Here is a 27,110-nt window from a genome sequence, read left to right on the forward strand (position 1 = left end):
TTAACATGATACTTCTTTCTTTTTTACAAATTTGACCACAGTATCACATGTCTTTCTATGAGATAACTACAGTTTGGTGGTGAATGTTTTATGTCATACTACATGGCTATGAAACATCAAACACTACAACTCCTTCATAAATGTTAAATTCAATATGCTATTAAAGAAGAATGGAGTGCAAAGCAAAATCTTAATTTTGAAAGGTAACATTTATTTTGTCTGATTCACCTGATAACAGTCACTAAATATTTTTTTTAAAACCTAAAGGTGTTTGAGATGGGATTTTCTTAAACAAATTTTTAAACTTTCACTGTAAAGATGTAATCTGTGAACAAAATTTCTATTATATTATGGGCATATGTCATTTATATTAGCAATATAGGGATCTGTGATTTTTGTAGAGATATACTTGTTTTATTAATTTATAGATGAAGAAAACTTAAATTATATAACTTGTAGATGTTCTCATATTTGTACGCATAACTAATTTCAAAACTCAACATATAAAAGATAAAAAAGATCAAACTCATAATGAAAATTTGATGATAATATTGGTAATAGTGTAACTGTGTATGGAAAGTACTAAATTTCAATTGACAAAGAACAAAGCATTTATATAGGCTATTAAAATTCAGGTGATAACGGTGTAGAATGTATAAAGTAAAACAAGTTACTAGACAGAGATAAAAGATGTATCAGGAGGCTATTAAAATTAATTTAATAATGATGTAGCTTCATGTAGGCTGTACATGAAGTCTTAAAAGAATTCAATTGATAATGAAATAGCTTCATGTAGGCTGTACATGTCAGTAAATAAAAATTAATTGCTGGTGATATGTAGGTTATTGAGATCACCTGTATTATACAGAGTTCCTAATTGAAGTTACTGAGATTTATATAACAATGATATAACTTGTTTATGGACAGTTTATTAAGATCAGACTCTTAAAATGTGAATTTAAATAAGTAGTCGCTAATAAACAAACTGTGCTTGATATTTGGTTTTTATGACAGAGTCTCGTCAGATAAATAGGCCAGAGTGTGCTTTTCAAGATGCAGAAGAAAAAATTATTGACTGGAGTAGTATAATTTCTCAGAGTGAGGAATATCAGAAGAAGAAATGGAAAGGTATATTTTATTTAAGAAGTTGTAGGACATGCATATGTGGTACATACCGTGTAATACTGTGAAACAATATGAGAAATTTTAAAATAAACTCCAAATATTTGCTGCTATTATTTCATCTGTTTCTCAGCAATACAGTTTTTAAGAGAAAATTGTTTGATATTGATGAAGTGTTGAATAAGTTGAGCAGCACATGAAACAAAAAAAAACTCAACATATTAAAAATCCAAATAAACACACCTACAAAACTATGCTCTCCCAATAAAATTAATAATGAAATCAACAAAATAAAACACCTTCATTAACATGAACAAATTTCCTCCAAATACTGTTGAAAAGTTATATGCACACACCTAGATCAACAGCAAACAATAATAAATTCCAAGATAAGACAAACTATAAGACCTTGCACTGCTGCATATCATATGTTTTTGACATTAACAATAAAAAACATTATTTAGAAAAAAACTTGTAACAAAATGCAACATTCCAGTAAACACCAAATTTATTCAAAAACCATGTGCAAAAGTAAAGACCATACTGTATAAAAACTACACTGACAACATAAACATTATTTATAAAATACAATGAAACAACTTCCACAATTTTATATAGGATAAACAAACAGAATAATGGAAACTAGATTTAAATAACACAAAAAACACCTTTTCAAAATTTTTGATCACTGCAAGTTAAATAAATGCAACATAACCATAGAAAACACCCAGATACTAAGTTGGGAATCAAATATAAACAAATGCAAAATCAAAGAAGCCCTACTTATACAGCAATTAAAACCAAAACTAAGCCAATATAAGTTTGTTCCTTTATACCTATAGTAATTAATAACCTAACATGTAACTCCAGCACTCCCTAAAATCCCATACCTGTTTACACTCTTGTCCCTAAGATGTGCTCAGCAATGATCAGTTGTAAACTCTCTCTTTGTTAACCTGAAGATGACTTAAGGAGGTCTAAGTGTTATTCTCTGCTTTATTAGAAAGTGTTGATACCCATATCAGCCATCCTGAGATATATTTTTATCAGATATTGTTTTTACATGGTATTTTTCTGTGCTTTTAGGTTCATTTTTTAATTATGTAAAAAAAAATTTAGTAGCACTATCAGTCTGAAAAAATTTGGTTAAGTTTCATTGATAATACAGTACAAAAGAAAAATAGACCCAGGCAAGAAATACATTTCTTGTTTTTTCATTTGTATTCTTCATTATTATAAAACTAACTACAATTTATTATGATGGATAGGGTTAGATTAGGTAAACTAAAGAAATATTTTTGCAGTGTATTTGCACCAGAAGCTCATAGTTAGTCTGTACCTTACATAATTTGATGTAATATGAGCTGCTAGATGTTCACCAAGTGATTTACAAAACCTGTGTGGCAGGATTATTAGTTAGACATTGTTCAGAAGGCAATCAAATAACATTAAGTATCAGAAGCTGTATACTGTTATGAGATTAAAGTATTTAGGATAAAAAATGTAGTTTCATGTCTCAATTAGAAGTCATTCTAGAAAGAGAATTAGCTTCTATACCAGCACTATAAGGATTGAGTGTGGTATAGCACTTAGAATTATGCAAATTTCATATTAAGGGACACTACAATTTTTTTCCCTGTGAGTTGGGTTTCTGACTAAACTTGCAACTACCTGGTAACTCTGAAAGTAAACATACTATAACTTTTAACATAATAAGTGTATCTTTGCAAAACTTGGCATGTGTTTAGTAAAACATCACAATGAGATCTGTAAATAAGTATTTTTATTGTGACATATCTGTGCAAGTATGGAGTTAGAGAGCCTGACTTGTCTGTGCAAAATTATTTTTATCTTAAGATTAAAAATTCTTTTCTCTTGCATTTTCAGGTGTGATTTGCATATCCTTTAAAACCTGCTATATGAATATCAATGCATTTGCCCTTAAAACTTAACGTTTTAACTGTTAATTTCTCTGTGCTATTTAACCCTGTTTTAACTTGGTTGATTTGACCAACCTTGTAACCATCACTAAATATGCAAAATAAATCTAAATAACATTCCTCTACCTGGAATCACTACAGGTTGTAACAGAAACTATAATTATTTGTCATAAACAGCTTAAGGCTTGTAACAGTTTATAATTGTTTTTATTTAATTTTATTGCTTTATTCCTTTTTGAATTACAATCTTGTCATGGGATTCTTATAATTGTAAACCATATGATAAATGTGTAGTTCACACTATGGTATTGATTGTCTTAACATACTAGCTACTCAGGATCAAACCTTTTGAATAATTTGCATTGTCACCTGACCTAACAACTTCCTAATTTTTACAGTTTAATTACTTCTATAACAATATATAGAAAATATACTTAAAAACAAATTTAGCATTTACTTTGACCTCTTAATTTTTGCTGTTGGCTTGTTGTCAAAACTTAAACCTACTTTTATGTAATGATGATACTAGTATATAAGGTAATTCTTGTTTAGTTCGATACTTAAGAACAGAAAATAACACTCAAAGCAAACAATGTTCTCTAACTGTTATAATTTAATTAGCTTTTTAACTGAGGCATAGATCCATTAAAATAATTCCCTTCACTGTTTGATTTGAATTGGGTGATTGCAACTTTAAGTTAAGATGAAATAACAAAATCCACTAAGAATGATGAAGTATTTTATGTTATTTAATAAATTAAATCTTTGTTTTTCAGCTGGCTTAATTATTGGCAATTTGTGCAAGAGAGAGAATGTGGTAAGCTAGTTTAGCAAAGAACATTGAAGGCAATAGAAATTAGACTATGCCTTTGTAATATCTATAATATAATTAGTAATTTGTGTGAAACTCAGGACATCATAAAACGATGATGGGGAAAAATATGAAATGGACAAATTGGAGCAAACAATTTCCTTTGGATGCTGAGAATTTATTTAAATTTTTCCTTGAAATTAAGGATTTAAAATTTAATTTATTAACATTTCAATGCCATGTTTATTCATGTACATTAATAATAAAGTAGATTTATTAAATTTTGAAATAAATTCAGTCTCCATTGTGAAGTCTGAATTATTATTGCTTTTAATCTTTAAAACAATAAGAAATAAAAGGAAAATAATCAAAGCTCAAAATATTTATTTCTGATTGAAAATGTTTTCCCCAGAGGTTCTTATGTGAATAAGGTTTTGAAATTTATTGTTTGATTTTCAGATTTGCCACCGATAAAAAAGAATTTTTATTTTGAAGACCCTGATGTTACCTGCATGCATCCAGATGATGTAGCACTGATAAGGTAAAGAAAGTATTTTGTGAATCATGTAAGAGTTTTTTCCATTTCAGTAGATATTGACACATGTTTGTTGGATGAAATTTTTACTTTTTACTCATCTCGGTCACAATGTATTGGTCATAGTTTGAGATGCAGTGATGTAGCAATTTTGTTGATTAGCTTAGGTTGTAGGTTATGAACTGGGAGTGTTTCTTTTCTTCTCTGCATCCATTCATCTTTTTCCAAGTCTATTATTCTGAAATGTTCAGAGTTTGTTTTGTTTTTTTGTTTTTTTTGCCACAGTCTTTAATTAGGTGGCTGAATATTCTAGTGTTATTGAACGGGTTGTTATGGTCATGCTAGTTGATAGCTTGCTGCCTTCCTTGTCGTCTTTCACTGCTAAATTAGGTCAGCTAACATAGATGGGTCTCTTGTAGCTTTGCATGAAATTCAGAATAATCAGACCAAATATATTTGGAATAACTATCTTCAAATAGAGAAAAAAATTCCATTATGTAACAGAATTATAATTAACTTAGAAGCTTTTATGATTGTGTTGTATTGAATTGTAAAACAAAAGAACTAATACTTCTTGAAAGAGGAGGAAATACTGGATGCATGTAGTAACTTTACTTAAGTGACTTAAGAATCTTCAAATGAATTAGGTTTTCTATCTTATTACAATATTTTTATTTCTCTTTCTCATAAAGTTCAATTGTAATTTTAAATGAAAAGTTTGAGGCATTATACCTAGTCTTAAATTCTTTTAGAAATATATAGGTTTTAGGTATAGTTTTTGAATAAACATGGGTTCTTATGTCAGTACATGAACTAGCTTAAATCATGACTTTCAAAAATAAAAAGTGATGCACTCCACAGAACAAAGAACATTAAATTGCTGCTAATGTTTCCTTTTAAAAAATTATAAGAACATTCTAGGTATTCATTTATTAATAATTTAAGGATACAATGAAAAAGACATTTTCATAAGTTTTTGTTGGCCATTTTAATTTTTACCTGCAACTGAAAAGAACTTCAGAAAATTCAGCTTTATTAAAACTATGATTCTGCTTTAGAGTGAACTTGTTTAAATCTCTTCTGTGTCATCATATTTATAATTTTGAACATTAATTTATTGGGAATCACTGGCCTATCATAAGAAGTTAGCTAAACCTTAACAGTGTTTTTGCAAAAACTTTAGCAAATTTTCCATAACCCTATAACAACAGACCATGGGTCATAGATCTTGTCATTGTTTGTTGACTCTTGTTAAAATGTTATTGAACTACTGTTATATAAATTTATGTTATTATGTGTGGTATCAATATGTAGATTATAGTTCATATTTTCATCTTGTACATTATTTAGTTTGTTAACTTAAAAGTAAATATTAAACTCAACTAAATATTGATTTGTGTGTGTGATGTGGAATGATGAATGCTGCACTGGTTCAGGTTAGATGTTTGTGTTGTCAAAATACAAAGCCTGTAGTTTGGTATGAATTAGGAACTCAAATTACTGATATTTAGAGGCCAGAATATGAAATAATAGCCATCTTTCTTTTCTATATGCTGAGATATTTCTAATGTACTGAATCAAATACAGTGACCCTGATTACCTCCTTCGATTTTTGGAATTAGTCACTTCTACACATGTAATTCTATATATGACATGTTAATAACAACTTGAAAGCTCAGGATGTCCTATAAGTAGTTTTCTCAGCATTTTTCAAATATAACAGCATTGTTTCTTGCATTCAGTACAAACCATCATGCTTGTATGTTTTGTCTTTGGTGTGTTTTAAGTTTCATATTTTGGAGACCCAAATACAGTTCGCACACACACACAATAGAGCAGTGTTATATTTGTGGATGTTGTAACGTGAGTGCACATGCACCACAGTATTGTGACGTCTATCAAGTTAGCCAGCAGTAGCTGAAAGGTCAATATATTACAAATAATTAAACATATCTAAATGTATAATATTATGATAAAAAAGCTATTTAGATCAAACAGTTATGTTCTTGAGCTATAAATGTGTAGTCATTCTATAAAGAAAAATGCATAATGTATGTTTATTTCCTAATTAGGCCTGGCATGGCCAAGCGTGTTAAGGCATGCGATTCGTAATCTGAGGGTCGCGGGTTCGCATTCCCGTCGCGCCAAACATGCCTACCCTTCCAGCCATTGGGGGGTTATAATGTGACGGTCAGTCCCACTATTTGTTGGTAAAAGAGTAGCCCAAGAGTTGGTGGTGGGTGGTGATGACTAGCTGCCTTCCCTCTAGTCTTACACTGCTAAATTGGGGACGGCTAGCACAGATAGCCCTCGAGTAGCTTTGTGAGATATTCAAAACAAACACAAAACAAAAACAATTTCCTAATTCTTTTTATGATGGTTACAATGTTTGTCAAATTTATTGAACATGTACAGAGATTGCAATATGAGAGTGAAAATAAATTTTTCTTAAAAAACATTTGACAATTATCTGGAAGCTCTAAAGATTTAAGATGTGAAATTTGAAAATATTTGATGCATAAAAGTATTTTAAATCTAAATATGAAAATTGCTCTCTGCATGTTGGATAGTCACCACTCTGAAAGAAAAAAAAATTATGGGAAATTCTATAATTAAAAAATCTTTTATATCAGTCTGTTGCATATGAAATGTCTGATTTTCATGTTCAGATTTGAAATTCTGTTTTTTGGTGACTGGAAGAGAAGCATTATTGCAAATTTGTCAGACTAATTTAGTAAATTTTTGGTTTATTTCAAGCTCACTTTATTTTTCTTATTTCAGAAGCTACACCATAAATTTTTAATTTTTGTCATCATGGATCAAATAGATAGGCCTGTTATTTTCTTATACAAGTTCAAGCCTGGTCACAATGTGGTTACAGCAGCTCATAAAATTAGTAGTCAGTTTGATGATGGCATAGCTAATGAGTGCACATTAATGGTGAGTTTGGTGATGGCACAGCTAATGAGTGCACATTAATGGCAAGTTTGGTGATGGCACAGCTAATGAGTGCACATTAATGGTGAGTTTGGTGATGACACAGCTAATGAGTGCACATTAATGGTGAGTTTGGTGATGGCACAGCTAATGAGTGCACAACACTAGTTGGGTTAGGAGATTTGGCTCTGGCGACATAAGCCTTCAAAATGAGCCTCGAGGTCACTTTCAGATAGCCGTTAATTAAAAAGAATTGTCAGCTTTAGTTGAATCAGATACCTGCTAAACCATGAGTGAACTTACTGGTAAACTTACTATTCATTATTCAAAAGTTTCCAGACATCTTGAAGCAATTGATAAGGTGATAAATCTCAATAAATATGTACCTCATGAATTGACTGAAAGCCATCAAACAAGATGAGTTGAAATTTATCCCCACTTCTTACTTACAAAAGAAATGAGCCATTTCTCCATAGAATTATCACGTGTGATTAGAAATAGATTTGTTTTGACAATTGATGACAAGTTTGACAGTGGCTTGACTGTGAAAAAGCACCAAAACATGTGCCAAAACCAGCTCTTCACCTTATGAAGCTTATGATTAGTGTTTGGTGGTTGTCAGCAGGTGTGATTCATTATTCATTTATAAACACATGAGAAACAATTATAGCAGAGAAATAGTTATTAACTTGAAATTATATATTGAACATTGTCACGAAAACATCTTGCAATAGTCAATTTCAGAGGACCCATACTGCTTTGTGATAATGCTTGACCTCATGTCTCATGTGCTACTCTTCAAAAACTAAATGACCTTGAATATGAAACTTTACATAATTCACCATATTCACCAGAAATTATCACTTTTTTAACATTTTTTATAGGAAAAACCTTTGCAAACTAAAGGTCAATTGAAAGTGTCTTTGAAGGTTTTGTTGCATCAGAGGGTGTCCAGTTCTTAAAAGATGGCATTTATAAATTTATATTTCATTGTTAGAAGTGTATTAAGTGTAAACAAGCATATTTTGATTAAATATATTAAACAACAAAACCTGTACTTGTTTTGCATTTTCTTTTAAAAATCTGATATTTCATGTGCAACAGCCTGATACTTAATACAAAAGCCTGATATTTCGGGTACAAAACCTTGCAATGTTTACCAATAACCTGCAAACTTATGTATACATATATATACATTATCAATAAATCATAATGTAATTACTCTAATGGATACTTTTATGGTTTTGAACTGGGTGGATTCTACTCGACTTGTAATGAAAGGATAAGAATAACATTTAGAGTATCCACAATTTTAAGATTTGAATATAAGCACAAAAGGGGTTCCAAAAATTATGGAAATATTTTCTTTCATATTTTTCAAAAATACACTTTGGTAAGGTTTAACTTAACAGTAGTTTTATTATGGGTCTTTTTGACATATAAAATGTCTAATGCCAATCATAAATCAAAAATGTAATTTTCTTGTTATTTGTTTATTTTTTGGTGATATTAAACTTAGGAATGCAGATAAAGTAAACAGTACCATGACTTGTTATAAATTTCTAGAAAATATGAAGCAAAATTCAGTTTCAATGCTATACACACAAACAGGATTTATAATTTTTTTGTAACAGTGGGAGTATGAGGAATATTGATGAAATTTTTAGGTTGTTAGCTGTACAAGAATTCTATTTTTGTATTATTTTTACATGAAAGATTTCTTTGTTTGAATATTACGTATGCCATTGTAAATACATTTCTTTTAATGGGGTATTGCTCTAAAAAATAAGTTTTTGTATAGGTGATTATAAAACTTGTCATTAAACCTAGAAATACTGAAGCTGTGTGGCATCTCAGGCAACTAGTATCAAGTACATAAAACATTTGATTTGAGGTTATAATTTTAGCAGTAGATGATATTGTATTTGTGACTCCTCATCAAGATATTTTTCTTTTTTAACTTCTAGGTATATGGTAAATAAAGCTGTTTAAGAAAAGATTTATGATAGTTTTTTTATGTAGGAAATGTAAAAACATTTCACCCCATTCTACCTTTCTGCATTTTTAAATATTTATGTTATGCAAAATAAACCTATCAATCTAAATTTCAAATTTGATGGCAGTGTAAAAATATCTGTTACTTGTTTCAGATACGAAAACAACAATATTGTGGTTTCGAAGCTTGATGAAAATGACAACAGGCCTATTCCTAATCCTGTTTGGAAATTTGAACAGGGATTTAAACATTTTTGTAAGTTTTTATAACTTATGCAATGTAAAACGTTTCAGAATTTTAATGTATAGTAGCACTTTTTTGTATGTTAGAAAACCTTTATTGGATTGAGAGTAAATAGGTGTGCATCTTAACTTAAATTGTAACTATTCATGAACTTGTTAACAGTAATATTATTTTGAGTGTCTTAAAAAATCTTATGTACATGCACAGAATTTTAAATAAATTTTAAATGTGGTGCCTCTTATGAAGAGTAAGTGTTAGTTTTCAAACTTATTACTTGTAGTTTAATTTTTTTTTACATTTATATAACTGTACCAGTCATGGTTTGTTTTGCTTTATATTTTCTAGCTGAAATCTTAGATGAAATAAACAAACAGGGATTTGAGCATCCTTCACCTGTGCAGGTAATTTCAAAACTGAAATAGTAAAATGTCTTCAAGGTTCTATTTTTATTTGTAAAAAACATAAATAGGTAAATGTTCTACATAAATTGACATGAAGTGCAGGAAATGTATAGTTTCATGTGAAGAAATACATATAGATTAGTTCTTTGAATGAAATTTTCTCACATCTGAAAGATTATTTTCTTAGATGATTTTATTTTTCAGTGCCAGTCTTGGCCAATCCTGCTTCAAGGTTATGATATGATTGGAATCGCTCAAGTAAGTGTGCATGTTAAAATGACATTTCTTGTGATTGCATGCCATAAATTTAAATTATACAGATCAAGTTATTCCAAACATTTTATAATTTTTTAGCCATCATTTATCGTTACTTAATAAGGTTTTAAAAGTTTGTAAAGTGCATTTACTGAATAGAAAAAAACATTTAAGATTTTATTGGTTTATTAACAAAACCTAAACCTACTTGAATTTGAAAACTGTTTGTTAGTTATAAGAACTTAATATGGTATCTGGTTGTGCCCATCAGCTTAAAGAACAGTGTTTAGTGGCTGTATGCATTAGCTTTAAGAATTCAGTGTGTTAACTGGCTTATATGCATTGTGAAATTTCACAATATTAAAACCAAAGTTTTCTTGAGATATTTCTTTGGAAAAAAAAATTAAAATACTTTCTCTTGTCTTACAATATCAATTTGTGTTATTGTTGATCAGAAAATTCATAAAACTTTTTATTGAAAATATATTTTCCATACTAAAGTAGTCTTCCAGCTAAAAATCATAAAAAACACTATAAATTAACAAAAATTTATTAGTAACTGGTGGTGTCAAGTCAAACTAGCATTATCTGTTGTTGAAATAAAATTACATCTAATAAATATACTTTGTTTTCTATAAATTATAAGTGGTTTTATATGTTCATTGTCTGCATGTGATAATCTTAACATTAATATTCAATAAATAACTGTTAGAGTCACTTTGGTTTTTTACTTATCTCAACAGAATGTTATTTGTCAGTATAAAGTAGTTTCCACAGCTCAGTATTTGTTTTGGTTGGTTGTATACTTTAACTTCCACTGCCTGGTATATCACAAGATGGACACATTAGTGAGAGCTTGTTGATGTCTTGCATATGAATAGCAATTGTTACTTGTACTATATATAATAGTACTATTATATATAGACATATATATAGTGCAAAACACTATGTACTACACACACACACACACACACACACACACACACACACATGGTAGAATATGTGTGTGTGTGTGCAGTATATACTTAACTGTATCACTTATTTGAAATTGTATCACTAATGAACTCTAACTAGGTTAAGAGTCTTAAGAAACTGATGGATAAGACAGCAAGTATAGAATTGAAAGGGCTTTGGTTGTTAAAGTTACGTATAATTTAGAATTTGAGAGATTTCCATATATTAAAATGAACAAGAGCAAAAGAATTTGAGTAGTTGATTGGTAATATTAGTCCATTCTAAAAGAGTAGTGAAAGATAACTCTATAATGTTAAGAGTGTTTTGTTATAAGAGTGACTTGGTTGTAGTTTAACATTTGTTTTCAAATATTTTCAATAAAATCAGTTCATTGATTTGTCAATAAAAAAAGTACTATAAAGTAATCTAAATGAGTTAAAAGTGAAAGCTTCGGTTATGTTTCAAAACTACTTATATTTATTCATAAAAAGGCATTTTTATAGATTGATAAAATATTAGAGGACTAATACATTAACTAAGTTGTATTAGTGAGTTAAAATGACTTCCTTTACATTTAAAACATTAATTAGGTTCTGTAAGCTGTTTTCTTCATTTTAAACATGGCTGTAAGTTGCAGCTTTATAATTTAATTTTTTTCATTAAATTATTTTGTGATGGATGTTTCTGACTTCAATTAGATGCTGATTCAGAATTTATTGTAATAGAACTGTTTAATCTGGATCTTAAATGTTGGTGTTAATGTAGAAAAATAACTTTGTCTAAACATGTGGTTATAGTTGTTACTCAAATTAATTTGGCATGATTTAATTTCAAGGGATCGTGGAAAACTTAAATCACTCAAGTTAGGGGTTTTAATGACTAGGGGTGTGGTTAATGTGGCATTAAAAATGTTTAAATTTTTCAAAAAGTAATATAATCCATATAACTTTAGCTAATTAACCCTTTCACAATGGGTCAGGGTTCAAAAGCCATGTCATCACTTTTGTTGACCTGCATTTTTATTGAACTACCATTTTTATGAATTTATGCCAATAAGCTTAGAATAAATTGTAGATTATATTTCACACTTCTATGTTGTGAGTTAATTTCTTAATTTAAAAGTAAATAATAAAAGAACACATTTAAATATAGATTTTAATGAGTCACGTGATATGTTGAATGCAGCCCTATTAAAATTAGATGTTTGTGATGTTAAAATACTTAGTCTATAATTTTGTACAAATTAGGAACTCAAATTACTAATATTATCAAGTTAGAATATAAAATAAGAACCTTTTATCTTTTTGTTTTGCTGAGATATGGCTTATGTACTGAATCAAATGCAGTAGCCCCATTCAACTCTTTCTGTTTTTTGAAATGGTCCCTTATATTCTCTTACTACAGTGTATGCATGTGAATAATCAATAAGTAGCTTAGAATATTCTAATATCGGTGTTTGACACCATTTTAATCTTTTAAAACTGCTACAACTTTCTTTTGGTCCAAGTTTACAATAAGTTAGGTTGTGTCTTTAGACTGCTTCAAGTTTCATATTTTTTAAGATCTAAATAATTCTTAGTTATGAAGCTTAATAAATTATAGTGGAATTCTGTGGTAGAAGTTTAGTTATTTTGATTTTTGGTTATGCAACTGTATATAAGAAATGTTTTTTTGAATTTCGCACAAAGCTACTTGAGGGCTATCTGTGCTATATAAGAAATGTAAAAAAAAATTTTGTTTGATATCCTCTATGTGCAAAATTTTAAAACTTAGCAATCTATGTCCAGCAGCAACTGAGTTCAAAGATTGTAGCAAGAAAATATAATTGTTTGCTTTACTTGTTTTATTATTCTATATTTTAAGAAAAATAAGTTTAATAATTTATTTCTAAATAGTAATAATCTCATGCATACATACATACATATATATAAAAAAATTCATAATGATTTAAATGTGACTGTGTGTTACAATATACTAGTCCACTAAAACACAACCAAGACAAGGAAGACTAAAGGTTAGTTTTATATTGCTGGATATGTGACTTTAGTGCACGTACAAGTTATCAGTGCAATGATACGTAGGCATGACTAGAAGGCCAATATGGTAAAAAGTAATAATATATATGTTTGTATATAGTGTTATGAGACTTAAACTATTTAGAATAAACATTTATATTTTCATGTTATAATATGTGGTCATTCTAGCATGAAAAAAATTAACTTATTTATTTCCTAATTTTATTATGATAGATGCGAGGTTTGTTAAGTATAGTATATAGAAAATAAGATAAAATATAAGGTTTTGCTGAACACAAACACTTGAAATGTATTTAGGAGGTTTTAGCATCTATGAAAATAATATTTGAGATTTTTGGGATTTTTTAAAATCATAACATGAAATCATTTTTCACTCAGACTAGTAATGAAACAATATTTTCACAAACAAATCTTTAGTAAAAATATAATATTAAAAAATCTGTTTTTTTATACAAAATATTTGTAATCTTTACTAAACTTTGACCACATTTTATGAAGATAGATGTGCTGTGTCAAAAGTTATAATGCAAATACTTAACGTATGCAAACGTGTATACAAACTCGTATATTATACCAAACCTGTTGTGAAAGGGTTGATAAATAAGGTCTTGTATTTTAATTGAATTTTTGAGAAGTGGTGTACATTTATTCAATCAAGACCTCAGGATGAATATCAGTACTGTGATAATAATCAGAAAAAGTATTTAACTATAAGAAAGGTTAACTACAGAGTTCTAGCCAACATATTGCTTTATGATGAAACTCATTCTGGATTACCTTGGATTTCAACAACCAAAAGTCATAAAATCCAAATGTGATGAATTTTGTTTTTTCAGTATGTAGAGCAGGATAGTAATAAGTATAGTTACTTGATTAATGCAATGGCTCTACTTGCAACATAAATTTTTTCATATATTTACCATTTTTTTACTAATTATAGTTTAAATTGTTAATTCTAAAAAACAATTTTTACCAACAAGAACACTCAAATTTTGTTCATCTATTTCAAATAATTTAAAAATAAGTTTATATAAGAACAGGTTAAAATACTTTGTTCCATTTTGTCATTTCAAGACTTAAATGTGTAGATTTGCTTACCAGACAGATAAATTCAATATAAATAGATAAATATTTCTTTGTGGATATGGTTTTAATGTTGACAAATATAGATGTGCAGTGTTGAGTTTAATAAGTGTGTGTGTGTGTGTATATATATATATTTTTTTTAGACAGGCACAGGAAAAACTATAGCATTTCTTCTTCCTGCCTTAATTCACATAGACAATCAAGTCATGTAAGTTTTATTATTGGTTTTACTTTAATTGATAGAACATGTTACATCTGCTTTATTGATTTTATAGCTAGTTTATGTAATTTTTGGTACACAGTCATGTAATGATTCACATAATAAAGCTACTATTTAGGTTTAGTTTGATATTTTTTCTGGTGAAAATAAGAAAAAAATTATTTGGTTTTGAACATGTATCATTTCTAGGGAAAAGTAACTGATGCAAGACTTATCTCTTTTTTGTTTCTTCATAACTGAGTTTGCAGTATTATTATGTTAGCTTGTGTATAGTAAGACTGCAGTTGTTTTTATCAATATTTTATCTGTAATTTTAACTTGTGTATAGTAAGACTGCAGTTGTTTTTATCAATATTTTATCTGTCATTTTTACTTGTTCTAAAATGATTGGTGAACAAAACATTGCCCTGTTCAAGTTATTTTGGCATACAGTAACTATCAGTCATAATTTCCTTATATAAAGCTGATTGTTGAGTAATTTGGTATTGTACAGCATACCATTTCATTAGATAAAATGTGCATAATTTCTAATTCATTACCACTGACATGGTTCAAACCCATATCCCACCAAACATGCTTGCCTTTTCAGCTGTGGAAGCATTACAATGTAATGGTTAATTATACTATTTGTCAGTCAAAGAGTTGTTCAGTAAGCAGTGAATGATGATGATGATGACTAGCTGTCTTTCCATATCTTTTACTTCTAGATTAGGGGTGACTTGTGCAGATAGCTGTCATGTAGTTTTGAGCAAAATTCAAAACAAATCACATGGTAATTGTTGATCCTCAAGTTGTTTAACATTGAACTTGAGGACTTGCAATGCTTAAAACTTGGGGTTTTAATTCCCATTGTGCATGCAGCACAGATAGCTATCTTGGAGTCGCATGTTATGTTTTATTAAGTAATTTTCTTAGAGTTCAAATTTCATTTGCTCAACCTCTAACTTTTAAATGAATATCGAGCATTTTTCTGATATTTTTTCGGTTATTTTCTATACCATTAAATTATGTAAGCTCAGTTCCTTTTATCCACCTTTCAATTTCCAAAAGAAAACTAAAACAAAAAACTACTAAGTCTAAATTATCCCTTTTGTTTTTTAGAATCAATTCAGATTGTAATGGAATATTACAATTATTTATCATAAGTAGCCACAGGATAGTAATATTTTACATATGTGCTCATTTACTTTTATTGTTGTATTCCTCTTTGGACTGTATCTGATAAACAGCCATAACAAAGCTGGAAACATCTTGTTGGGAATAGTTCAAGTTGCAGTAAAATGTAGTTTAAATTAAAAGACATCCTGTCGTGGTTCCCTGACATGTGCTCGCTGTGGAGGCAAGGACCACGATGCCTATGACTGTGACATGAACCCACATTGCGTGAAACTGCAATGGTTCTCACCCCTCTTACTTTCATTTTTGCCCAAAATGGTTGGAGGAAAAGAGGTGCAGCGCTTGAAAACGACACATAACATTAGTTATCCTGAGGCTCGGAAATTGCTGTCCACAACTCCATCTCTCGACATATGCTGCTGCACTTCATTCCACAACTACAGTGGGAGTGCAGACAGATCTCTCTGTGCCTCCAAAAGAATCGTTTTCAAACAAATGAAAAGCCTTTTGACCTCCGTGGTTAAAAAAGGTTGATGAATCGATTACACACACCTATCTCTGTTCCTCCCATACAGTCCAACAAATCTCAAGATCCACGCCCTTCAGTTTCAAATACAGGCATTTCTTCTGATACATCTTTTTCTCCCACCACAAGAGACAAAACAATTATTCGTTCGTCCTCACACAGTGTACATGCAGCTCACTTGTATATTTTACTTAGTAATTTAGAAACTAAGAAATTAACTCTGTATTAAGATTTGACACAACATGGAGGTATACGCTTTTGCAAGACCTCCATACATGGGGTTACGTGGCCATCTACCCATGTTTATTAAAAATTTTTAATGGACAGGAGATTCCAAGTTCGTGTGGGTTCGACACTTTCCGCGCTTGTACAGGAACTTGGAGTCCCTCAAGGCTGTGTATTGAGTGTTACACTCTTCATTATAAAGATAAATGCCATCACTGAACAACTCCTCTCACTGTTGCGAATGGGCTGTATGTCGACGACTTTCACATCTCATGTCAGTTGTCAAACATGAGATATATTGAGCAAATGGAAGTGGACTATGGCGAACGGCTTTAATTTCTCTCTCTCCAAAACTGTATGCATGCACTTTTGCCATCGACGGGTATTCACCCTGATCCTGAACTTCGATCAGAAGTTTGCTGCCAGTGGTCCCGAGACCAAGTTCTTGGGGCTTATCTTTGATCAAACTGAAATTTCCTCCTCGGTTCTCTCTTCTACCAGTTGGGGGCAGATTGCTGTTCAATGTTAAAGGTATATCGTTCTTATTAGATCGAAACTCGATTATGGATCAATGGTCTAAGACCTCGGCCTTAAAGATTGGACCCCGTTCATCACCAAGGACTTCGACTCTGCTTATTTTTTATACATTGAATCTCATGAACCTTCTCTACACCTTCGCCTTGCAACTATCTTTACAATATACTTGAAACTTCATTCCTTACCAAAGCATCCCACCTGGAAATGTGTTTACCTTCCTCGGTGGGCAGTACTTTTCAGAACAGACGATCTGTCATTGCTCCGTTTGGCCTTCGTGATCCGGAGCAATTGGATGAATTGGGTCATAACATTGCAGATTCCACAGGTCGGCCCATCCCACCATGGCTTATTACAGCCCCCAAATGTGACCTTTCTTTCAGTCACCTAAAAAAGAATACTCCAGATTGGAAGTACCGCCTTTATTCAATGTATTTTCAAACAATCATTCAGTTCCTATTTATACAGATGGTTCCAAATCAGGTAATTCAGTGGGCTCTGGTATGGTTTGCTATGGGTCAGTAGTTGAGAATCAAATGTATGCCATATCTCTTGCCCTGGATCATATTGCTGAGCAGTACTCCAACTTATTTATACTGATTGTTTAGTTCTATACTTGCCTTGGAATCGCTACACGCTTTCCTATTCGCTGATATTCAAACCGACTGGCCCATTTCTCATTAGCAGCTAGTTCAATCCAGTTTTCTGGAGAGAAAATTTTGTTTCAAATACTTTTATGTTTTCTTATATTTCAGTCAGTTTTTTAGCAATAAATAAAAATACACATATAAAAAGCAAGAAATTTGAATTCTTATTTTTTTGCATATAAAGAAGTTTGGGATGAGAATGTATTTGAACATGTAATTTAGAAACTAAGAAATTAACTCTGTATTAAGATTTGATTTTTTAGCTGTGTTTTGATGACAAGTTTATTTATATGCACCAATATTTAAGTAGTTTAATTAAATCTTGAACATTTCTGTAAGAGTCATAATGTTCATACTTTTTTGACCCATATTGTATTCAGCAAGTTAAACACTTTATGTGAATATATAGTTTAAAAAAAATTTGGCTTGCAGATAGATGATCATCATAGTGTCATTAGTTTTAGGCAACTTAGTTCAGAAAACAGAATTTACAGGATTATATCTTGAAATTAAGCTTTTATATATTAATATATACTAACTCTAATGTTTTACAATGTAAAGCAAAAATCTATTATACCTTTTTATGCTTAATATGTTGACAGTCTTTTAATATAAAAAAATTGTGTAGAAGATTTGTATTTTTTTCTTTTTAGAATTTGTAAGTTATGAGACTTAAATAAATAGAAATTTGGGATTATAAAATATGGGAAAAATAATTCAAATGGTAAAATGTCATGTGTAAAGTAGTCTTATGATTCCAAACAATAATTGAATGAATGTGGATATTCTTTTTACTGTTACACAGATAGGCTTTTACCTGTCAGTCATGTTTACAAAGTGAATCTCGCATAGCTATATATCTAAAAACAGTAGTCGTAATCCTGTTTTTAATTTTTAGTGGCTGGCTAATATCAGCTTAGTTTTACTCAAAAGTACCGATATGTTCATTAACTTACTTTTTTTTTAAGCTCTTAAGCACCCTTACAAATATGAGTTTGCAAGTAGAACGTACTTTTCTAAGTAAACTTGATCTCGGAAAACTAATCCAACACAAAACAATAATACTTTGTAGTCAGCAGTTTTAGCTTGTAGCTATGAGTATGTCAAAGCAGTGTTGCAACATCTAATGGTCAAACTCCTAATTAAAATATATTTTCATTTAACTTCATCATGAACATTAAGTTTGCCTAAGATGTATTTTGGCAAAAGCTATTGCACAGTGTTATTTACTGAAAGAAAATTTACAAACATTTCTAGAAAAATCAGGATAAGAATCTGATTGGTTATTTCCTACATTTTATAGACATGCCACTGGCCAGCTACATATTGATGTAAACTCAGTGAAAAAAAAATTGCAAAAACGTTTTTACATGCTCTACAGAAAACCCTTTGTTATAACTTCTAGAAGTAAACACTGGAGTCTAAAGGTCTACTTGACCAATGAAAAATGGGTTTTATAAATCAAGTTAGCTCTGCTCAACAGGTTGGTGCCATTTTAGAACTAACACTTCAGGATGAAAATACTGCTGGAAGTCAGAGGAATTGCTGGGTACTTAAATTATTTGGGGTTCGGATTAATAGTAAAAAAAACATTATGTACACACACGGTGTCACATCTTCAGTAGTTATGGTTATCCTTTCTCATATATATAGCTGTACATTGAATGTTTGTCTGATTATGTTTTCATTTTGACTTAACTAACTTTGCTACTTTCTGGAAAAAAATATATCAGACAAATTGCACTGTGCTTTATGTAGTAAAACAAGTTGTGCAGCTGGCCAGTTATGTCAGGCTTCAGACATATACCTTAAGATAAGCAATTTTTTTCACCATCTTGGGCTTTTGAGTAACTGAGGTTTCACAGTCTGAACATGAAAAGAAAGTGTACATTCAGCTACAAGTGTTCACTTGTTTTAGTTTGCACATTTTGTAAACAGAGGTATTAAGATATGAATATATCCAGATGTAGGAAATGTATCTTATCTCTTTTTAAGCCATTCAGATATGTTTGTAACTTGAATATGTATTATGTGGTTACTAAGAATCTGATCTTTGAAAGCAGTGTAGTTTTTCTTGAAGTTAATAATGTGTAGATAAAATTTACTTATGACTGACCTAACACACTTTGTGTTTTTGCATTACAAAACTAATATCTGCCTGTTTTCTTGTTTGCTTCCATATCTTCTGGTGGCATCTGTGTTACAGGGGAAGAGAGCAACTTTAATATAATTAAAGATTTATTTGACCAAACCTTTCATTTGTCCTAATGTTACTCTTGGCCATCTTTCTCCGTTGTATCTTAGAAGTAGTTAATTCAGCATTATATGGATGCATGTCTCAATTGTTTTTGTGTGTGTTGTCACCAAACATTTTATTGGATTATATTCTTGGTAGCTTCCATTACATGATGTGAAATATACCTTATGTAAATAAATATCTCAATTTTGTCTAGTCACAAAAATGCAGATTCAGTATGATGTCATCCATTGCTCTGCTGGAAATAAAAATGAGAGAAGGGAATGTGTATGAAAGAGTATTATTCAGATTATTCAGACATCTTTGATATTTGTTGAAGATCCCTTCTTAACTAGTAATTCTGCAATATTGAAATGATATAACTTTTTTTTTATCCTGAGACATAAAGATGTAGTGGCACGACTGTATAAAGGAGTATTTACTGGCAGAATTCTTTAATAAAATGTATTGATCCTGTTATAAAAATTCTGTATCTTTGAAAAAAATTTCATTAAACATTTTGGATCATTTTTATAAATGTAATAAACAGTACATTGTTCTTAATGAAATGTGAAAGTATATGGTAAGATTAACACTTGAGGAGGGTGAAGAGATTTTCAGTTGGCAAGTATTGTCAGTCAGAAATATTTATAAAGTAGTTGAATGGTTTTATAAATTTATTTTCATGAGTAGTAAATAAGTGTTTCTTATGGTATAAGAACTGTACTTTTTAAGTGATTCATTCCTTAATCCTTATGGTACATAATACACATACTGACAAAGTGTGGTATGTAGGTTGTCAGTTTATGTGATGTAAATGGTATTTTGACCAACACTGTGTGTATTTTAAGCCAGCCAACCTGCTGGGTCATGGTATTGAATGAAACAACTTGTTACAAGCATCATACAAAAAAATTATCTACTAATAACCCAAGGTTTATTTTTTAAACTAATTAACTCTCAATTTTCTGGTTAACTGGTGGGTCTTGTTGCAGTTGATTAGGACACTAGTTGTTTTTGCACTGCCAAATTCATATTAGACTCACCCCTTTTGATGCATGTCAGTCATTATTTTCAACGTGCCTTGCATGTTAATTACTTAACATTAATTAGGTTTGGGATTTTTTTTTCAAGTTTGTTTGATATTGATTTAGATAGGATGCCTTGTTAATAGGTATTAACTCTGTCTTAGCATATGTAGTGTGTTTTATTGTAATATAGTTGTAGAATCTTTTTGAACAGCTTAAACATTGTGGAGTAAGTTGTCACTTTAAATATCTTGATAATTTCAAATTTAAACAGCAATAATGATAATAATTAATTACAGTAGCAGAACCATGTTTATAATAATACATTGATTTTTACGTGATACCTAAAACTTTGCAAATGCAAGTTTTTAAGCTGATTTTTGCTGAACAACTTTAATATATACATGAAAATGACTGTTTTATTATTTAAAGAGGCATAAGAACTTGCCTGATTTGTTTATTAAGAGTGCAGAATGACAAAAATATTGAATGCACTATTGCTAATGACATGAACTTTTCCAGTTCTTTTCCAGTTCTAGATAATATTTGAAACTGCACACTGAAGTAAAATTATTTTTATTGAAAGTAATCAATAAATCAGTGTTTACCTTACCAAAGACTGAATAAAACTTCATGAGCTCTCTCTATGACAATAGGGAATTAATATTTTGAAGGAAGCAAAGATTCAGCAAATGTATGCATAAAAAACATAAGAGCCAAATTCAAAGTGTTAAATAAAACATTGTTTTTCCTCTTTTTATCTCTTATTAAATTTTGAATACTTTTACAGTCCAAGAGAACAAAGACCAGGACCTACATGTTTAATTTTAGTTCCAACCCGAGAACTAGCCCAACAGATTGAGAGAGAAGCCAGAAAGTATGAATATAAAGGTATCAAAAGGTAAGAATGAAGTTAATTATGTAACAAGTGTTTATTGTCAGAATAAGTATGTTTTTTATTTTTTCCTTTGCACCGCAAATACAAACTGACAAAAAAAAGAACTCGTATCTGTTTTTATATTTTTGGTGTTACTAAATTAGTCTTAGAGATAGATCAAATACCATACAAAATGTTTCCCACAACAGACTTTAAAATGAGGTGTACAAATATGAGTGGTGCAAATCACAAGATGTTTATTTTTAGTTTGAGGTGTTATAAACTGGATACAACAGGTTTGACACGCGCGCACACACACACACACACTATGTTGGTGCCCAACCAAACAACAATAGCACTAGTGCACGTGTTGTGCATGAACCATTGTTAGTCTGGAAAGGTTGTAATATTGAACATAGGTAATGATATGTATTAATATGTAACTTATCCCATATGTGGTGTGCTAGCTATTCACAACTTAGTGTTACATTAATATTTTGTCTGTGGCTATTGGTAGGATTTTACATGTATAGTTTCATATTTCACATCTTCAATGTAACTGGTACAAATTGAGGTTTTCTCACTTTTTTATGGCTCTGAGAAAGTGTTCATCTAAGTGTATTAGCACAAGTTGTGCATATTGATGTAACACTTGCATAAAAATGACCAGCTCTAAATTAGTCACATTAGACTGTAGCAGACATACAGAAGAGCCAAGACAAAGAAGATACTTTTATAACTGGGAAGCTTACAAAAAAGTTTCTTTGACTGATGCAAATATTGCACTAGAAAGAATACTTCTAGCAACTGTATAAATTTTGCACAAAGCTGCAATTCCAGCTGTGTATTACTTCAGAAATTGTAAGTGCTGCATGGTGCTTCTGTAGAATACTTTATCACACAGTATTCGTTAAATAGTCTAACTACACCACTCAAGATAGTGTTTTAATGGATTTCCTAACTTCACAATTGCTGATAATCACATAAGCTAGGTAGTACAATAGTTTTACCTTGAATTACAAAGCTGAACTTGGATTGGTCAAACAAAAATAGTTTACTTGTATAAATACAGCAAATACTTCTGTATTGTTAAAGACCAAACATTTAATAGAATAATGTCTGTGTACTGATGCACAGTGAATGAAGGTAAAGTTTGCTGGGTATTATGTTTTCTTTAATGATTTATATTGGGTTCAAGGTATAAACCTTGAGGAAGTATGTGAAAAATAATTACTTCTTTCAATACAGTGTGTGCATATATGGTGGAGGTAATAGAAAAGAACAAATCAAGACAGCTGAAAAAGGAGTAGAAATTGTCATTGCTACACCAGGGCGACTCAATGATCTTGTTATGAACAATGTCATTAATGTGTCCAGTGTAACGTATTTGGTAGGTAACTTTATAATATGCATTTAAAAAGAAAAAGTTAAAATCTCCATAGGATTTACAGCATCCATGCTTGTGCTGTCTTCCAAATATATAATGAGAACTTTAGTAACCTGAATTCAATAACAGCAAATATAAAGCACGTTAATGTGTACAGTATCTTTAGTGATAATTATCACAGGTTCACACTGTTTGTTTTAATACCTGAACTTGATAAGGAATAAGAACAGGCACAGTTCCTTGTGTTAATTATTATTGTTATCATACTGTTTGTGTTTTGATAACATAATTTTGTTATTGATTTTAAGTATTTCAGTTCCTTGAATTGTTTTTTCATTAATTTTTAAATGTATTTACTTTTTGTCACATTTTCTAAGTCTTAAGATTGTAGAATTAATCCCACTGTTTTGTTTTTGGTCTCTTCCCTACTTTATGCATAGAGAAATCCTTTTTAAATCATCAAATAATAAGGTTAAGATATTTTAAAATAGTAATTTTTTTTCTAAAGTGTTAAAGGTGAATTTTACAGAAAAAAGAAAACTTTGCAGTCAAAAGAACTACTCATACTGATTAATTTTGCAGGTTTACATTTTTTATAAAAATATGTGCTAATAAATGAAACAAAGAACTTGGTGCAGATAGAACCCTTTCCGAGGTGCATTCCGAATGTTTTAGTTTTTACGTTTGCTGCTAGGAAAAGTACTGTGACTTAACAGTTGCCAAACAAACTGCCAATGCCAGTGTGTTGAATGTAAATAAACATGGCCAGTGCATACGGAGAAACAGAGGTGGAGTCTGTTTTGACTTTGTGTTCTGAACAGTGTTGAGTAGCGCCATATCAATTCGAACCTACCCTGAACGAACCTAGAACAGTTACTTTTGACACATATCTGACAAGTTTTAGTGATGAGGACAGTTCCATGAGCGAGAGTAGTGGAACTGTGAGTGATACTGATAGCGCCCAGGCCTGTTGCGAGTCAGTCATACCTCCAGTGGAAGAAGGGTAAGCCTAAGTCATGACAACAAATATGGTCTGTATTATTTCACATGCAATTTTAAACATCTCGAAACCTGTCTGGTGTTTATAAATTATTGGTATCGCAGACTGGGTTTTATTTGTTTATACTTTGCCGACTATGGTAACTAATACCCGGCCCTTCCACAATCATTGTACTGGGTATTTATGACTTGTAACAAGATGGTGGGGATGTTCCTGTCTACTGCCTATGGTTTTCTCAGTCTCAACCTGCCTGGCTTGAAACCCAAGGAATCCAAAACGGTGGGATCCGACACAAAACATGAGCATTCAAAGTGACTTGATAAAGCTTTGCATGGTGTGAAGGAGTCCAGTTCTTCCTGATGACTATCTGCACCCACTGTTGCCACCTTGCCGGTTCCTTCTCCTTGCACGGAAGCGTAAAGAAGCTTTTGCCTGATGCTGAACTGTCTTTACAACCATAAACAACGCAGTAAACCATGTTATCATAAAACAAACATAAAGTAGCAATAGCAAGACAAAAAGTAGTCTCACAAAGTATGTAATCTGAAAAAAGCACTGATAGATTTACATAAAACACCACACTGAAACGAACAAAGTGTTCAGCATGCAACAAAGTGTGTTTGGCAATTAATACGTCATAGTTGTAAAACGTTGTGGAAACAGCCGAACGACAGAGAGGAACTTGAGTTTGAGGACCTGTATATTTTGTTTCATTTTTACTCAAAAACTAAAGTGTTTAAAAATATGGCAACCACACAGGAATTATACCTAACCAAAGTACAGTTTCTAAGGCAATTATTAAATTTGTTGAAAATTCACTTTTAAGGTTTTGAAGTTCTTGGACAAATTGAAATAAAATGGACTTTTGTAAGCACAGCTGATTTTGAAGTTCCAGAAATGCTTTAATATAATTAAACCTTTTTTCAAATTTGATAACTAACAGTTATTTCATGCTAATTTAATGTAGACCTAATAAGTATGAACTTAATAGATTGGTTTATGGTAGAGGGGGGAATCCTGTACTTTAAATATGAACTTTGTGTTTTTTAATAATTTTATGTAATTACCATAAAAGTTGAAACATAATGGTATATGAGTGTAACAGAATTACTTGCATGTTAAGAGGTAGTTATTAACTCTAGAATATTCCTTAACTTATTTCATGAACATTCAAAAATTTTATATTTAGTCTTCAAAAGTTGTGTTATGATACACAGACCAAAATGTCATGTTGTTTTAGTATGAATCATGCTAAAATTAACAAGACAACTATTTCCTGGTATTTCCTCTAGTAATCTTTATTTTCTCCAGTGTGTTTTGTATTATTCTGTGTTTGATGGTGACTTTCTTTGGCAGTCTATGCTCCTTATGCCATGTCATTCCCCATTATTGACACTAAACTATTATAAGTAGTAGCAGCATGATACTGTGATATGATTTGAGCATTGGGCTGTGATGACCAAGTTCTGTTTGATAGCAGGTCAAGACACTCTATATCATTTGATTAAATGTGAAGCCATGAAATAAATTAGACAAGTATTTTGATCTACTCCAAGCAGAATCCATGTGGGGAAGGAAAAGTAAACCTTATTCCAGGGTGTAATGTAAAAATATTTAATAGTTTAATGTAGGTAATGAATTAACATTACCTTGCTGTTGTCCAGTTTTATTTCACTGCAAAACAGAATCATATTGCATTTTAAGATAATTGTTTGTGAAGATGTCAGTCTGACTTTGTAAACAAAGCAGTTATTGGTGGTTTTCTAAAAATTTGACAGATGTGGATCTAAATGAGAAGCCCAAACAGTTACTGTTTACTATTTCAGATATTGATCTTTTTATATTTTAATACAAAATCCAGGGGCTTTACCCCAATGACATATTGCCCCTGGCTTCCACAGCCCTCAAACCTGTATCTTTTAGCACTGTGTTAAATGGTTTATGAAATTTCAAGAGGGCACTGTAATTAAATTGATATGAAGTTTAATGGTTGAGTATTGTGAATGGAAACTTAAAGAATAATATGAAGAGGCCAAAATTTGACTGCGGAATGAAAATCAGTACTTTTGGTATGATGCTTTGCAGAATAGCAGACTTGAAGGTATTCTGTGAACACAAAGAACATGTAAGGGAAAATTATTTTAATAAACTTTTCACATTCATGGATATTTTAATTTAAACACACACACACACAGAAAGGTGTATAGATGTCGTCATTCATGCAGTAGGATAAGTTTTAAAAGGAATATCAAGATAAATGAGTATTTAGACCTCACAATGAGTTTCTTCTGCATTTTCAAATTTAGTAAACAAGACAAGAAGTGAAACCTCTCAAAAACAGTAAGTGAAAGAACAGTATCATTTGAAAACCTGTTTAAAGCTAGTGGCCACCAAAACTGTAACTGAATCATCACCAAGGACAGCACCTTAAAATTTAGGCAAGCAGATTGTGCCATAATTCCTGCAGTGAAGAAGTACATGTTCTTCTGAGTAAAACACCATAGCAGAAATTAAAATGTTTAAATAATCAGCAAAAAAAAATGGATTTTGGAACTACAACAAATAGAAAATAACAATATTTATTTATTTAGTTTGTTATAAATATGACTGTGTGTATGGGTGCTTTAGTAATATTTTTTATTAATCTTACAAGAATGGATCCCCTATTTATACCATTATTTCAATGAGGAAAATATATTTCTATTCATGTCATTTCATCTGAAGTCTTGTTTATTAGGAACACATCTTCAGTTAGAGGACTTACTGTTTGTGAAACCTTTATGTAACCTGTTGTGGCATTTTAGGTGGACTATTTTCTCTGTTATGGTGGCAGTTTCAACTAGGACAAGTAGTCTGCACTTGTACATTTGACTGAGTTTTCTTATGAAAATATTATTATGAAAATAGGCAAATTTTAAGTAAAAAGATCAAAACTTTATTATAATCAGATAAAAGAAAAATGCAGCATACATACTTGACAGAACCACAATTACCATTC

General features: G+C 30.7%; 1 protein-coding gene across 11 annotated transcripts in view; it reads left to right on the forward strand.

The window, feature by feature from the left end:
* Window positions 1–27,110, forward strand: part of LOC143255789 (putative ATP-dependent RNA helicase DDX43) — a 66,625-nt gene that overhangs the window by 16,778 nt on the left and 22,737 nt on the right. For all 11 annotated transcript variants that reach the window (XM_076512011.1, XM_076512002.1, XM_076512004.1 and 8 more), the window contains exons 5-12: window positions 1,015–1,128; window positions 4,333–4,414; window positions 9,496–9,596; window positions 9,930–9,985; window positions 10,190–10,243; window positions 14,460–14,524; window positions 21,639–21,749; window positions 22,974–23,115. In XM_076512011.1, the coding sequence (XP_076368126.1) occupies window positions 1,015–1,128; window positions 4,333–4,414; window positions 9,496–9,596; window positions 9,930–9,985; window positions 10,190–10,243; window positions 14,460–14,524; window positions 21,639–21,749; window positions 22,974–23,115 (725 nt within the window). The remainder of the gene's footprint in view (window positions 1–1,014; window positions 1,129–4,332; window positions 4,415–9,495; window positions 9,597–9,929; window positions 9,986–10,189; window positions 10,244–14,459; window positions 14,525–21,638; window positions 21,750–22,973; window positions 23,116–27,110) is intronic.

Source organism: Tachypleus tridentatus, chromosome 7, assembly GCF_004210375.1.
Source record: "Tachypleus tridentatus isolate NWPU-2018 chromosome 7, ASM421037v1, whole genome shotgun sequence".
Taxonomy (NCBI): domain Eukaryota; kingdom Metazoa; phylum Arthropoda; class Merostomata; order Xiphosura; family Limulidae; genus Tachypleus; species Tachypleus tridentatus.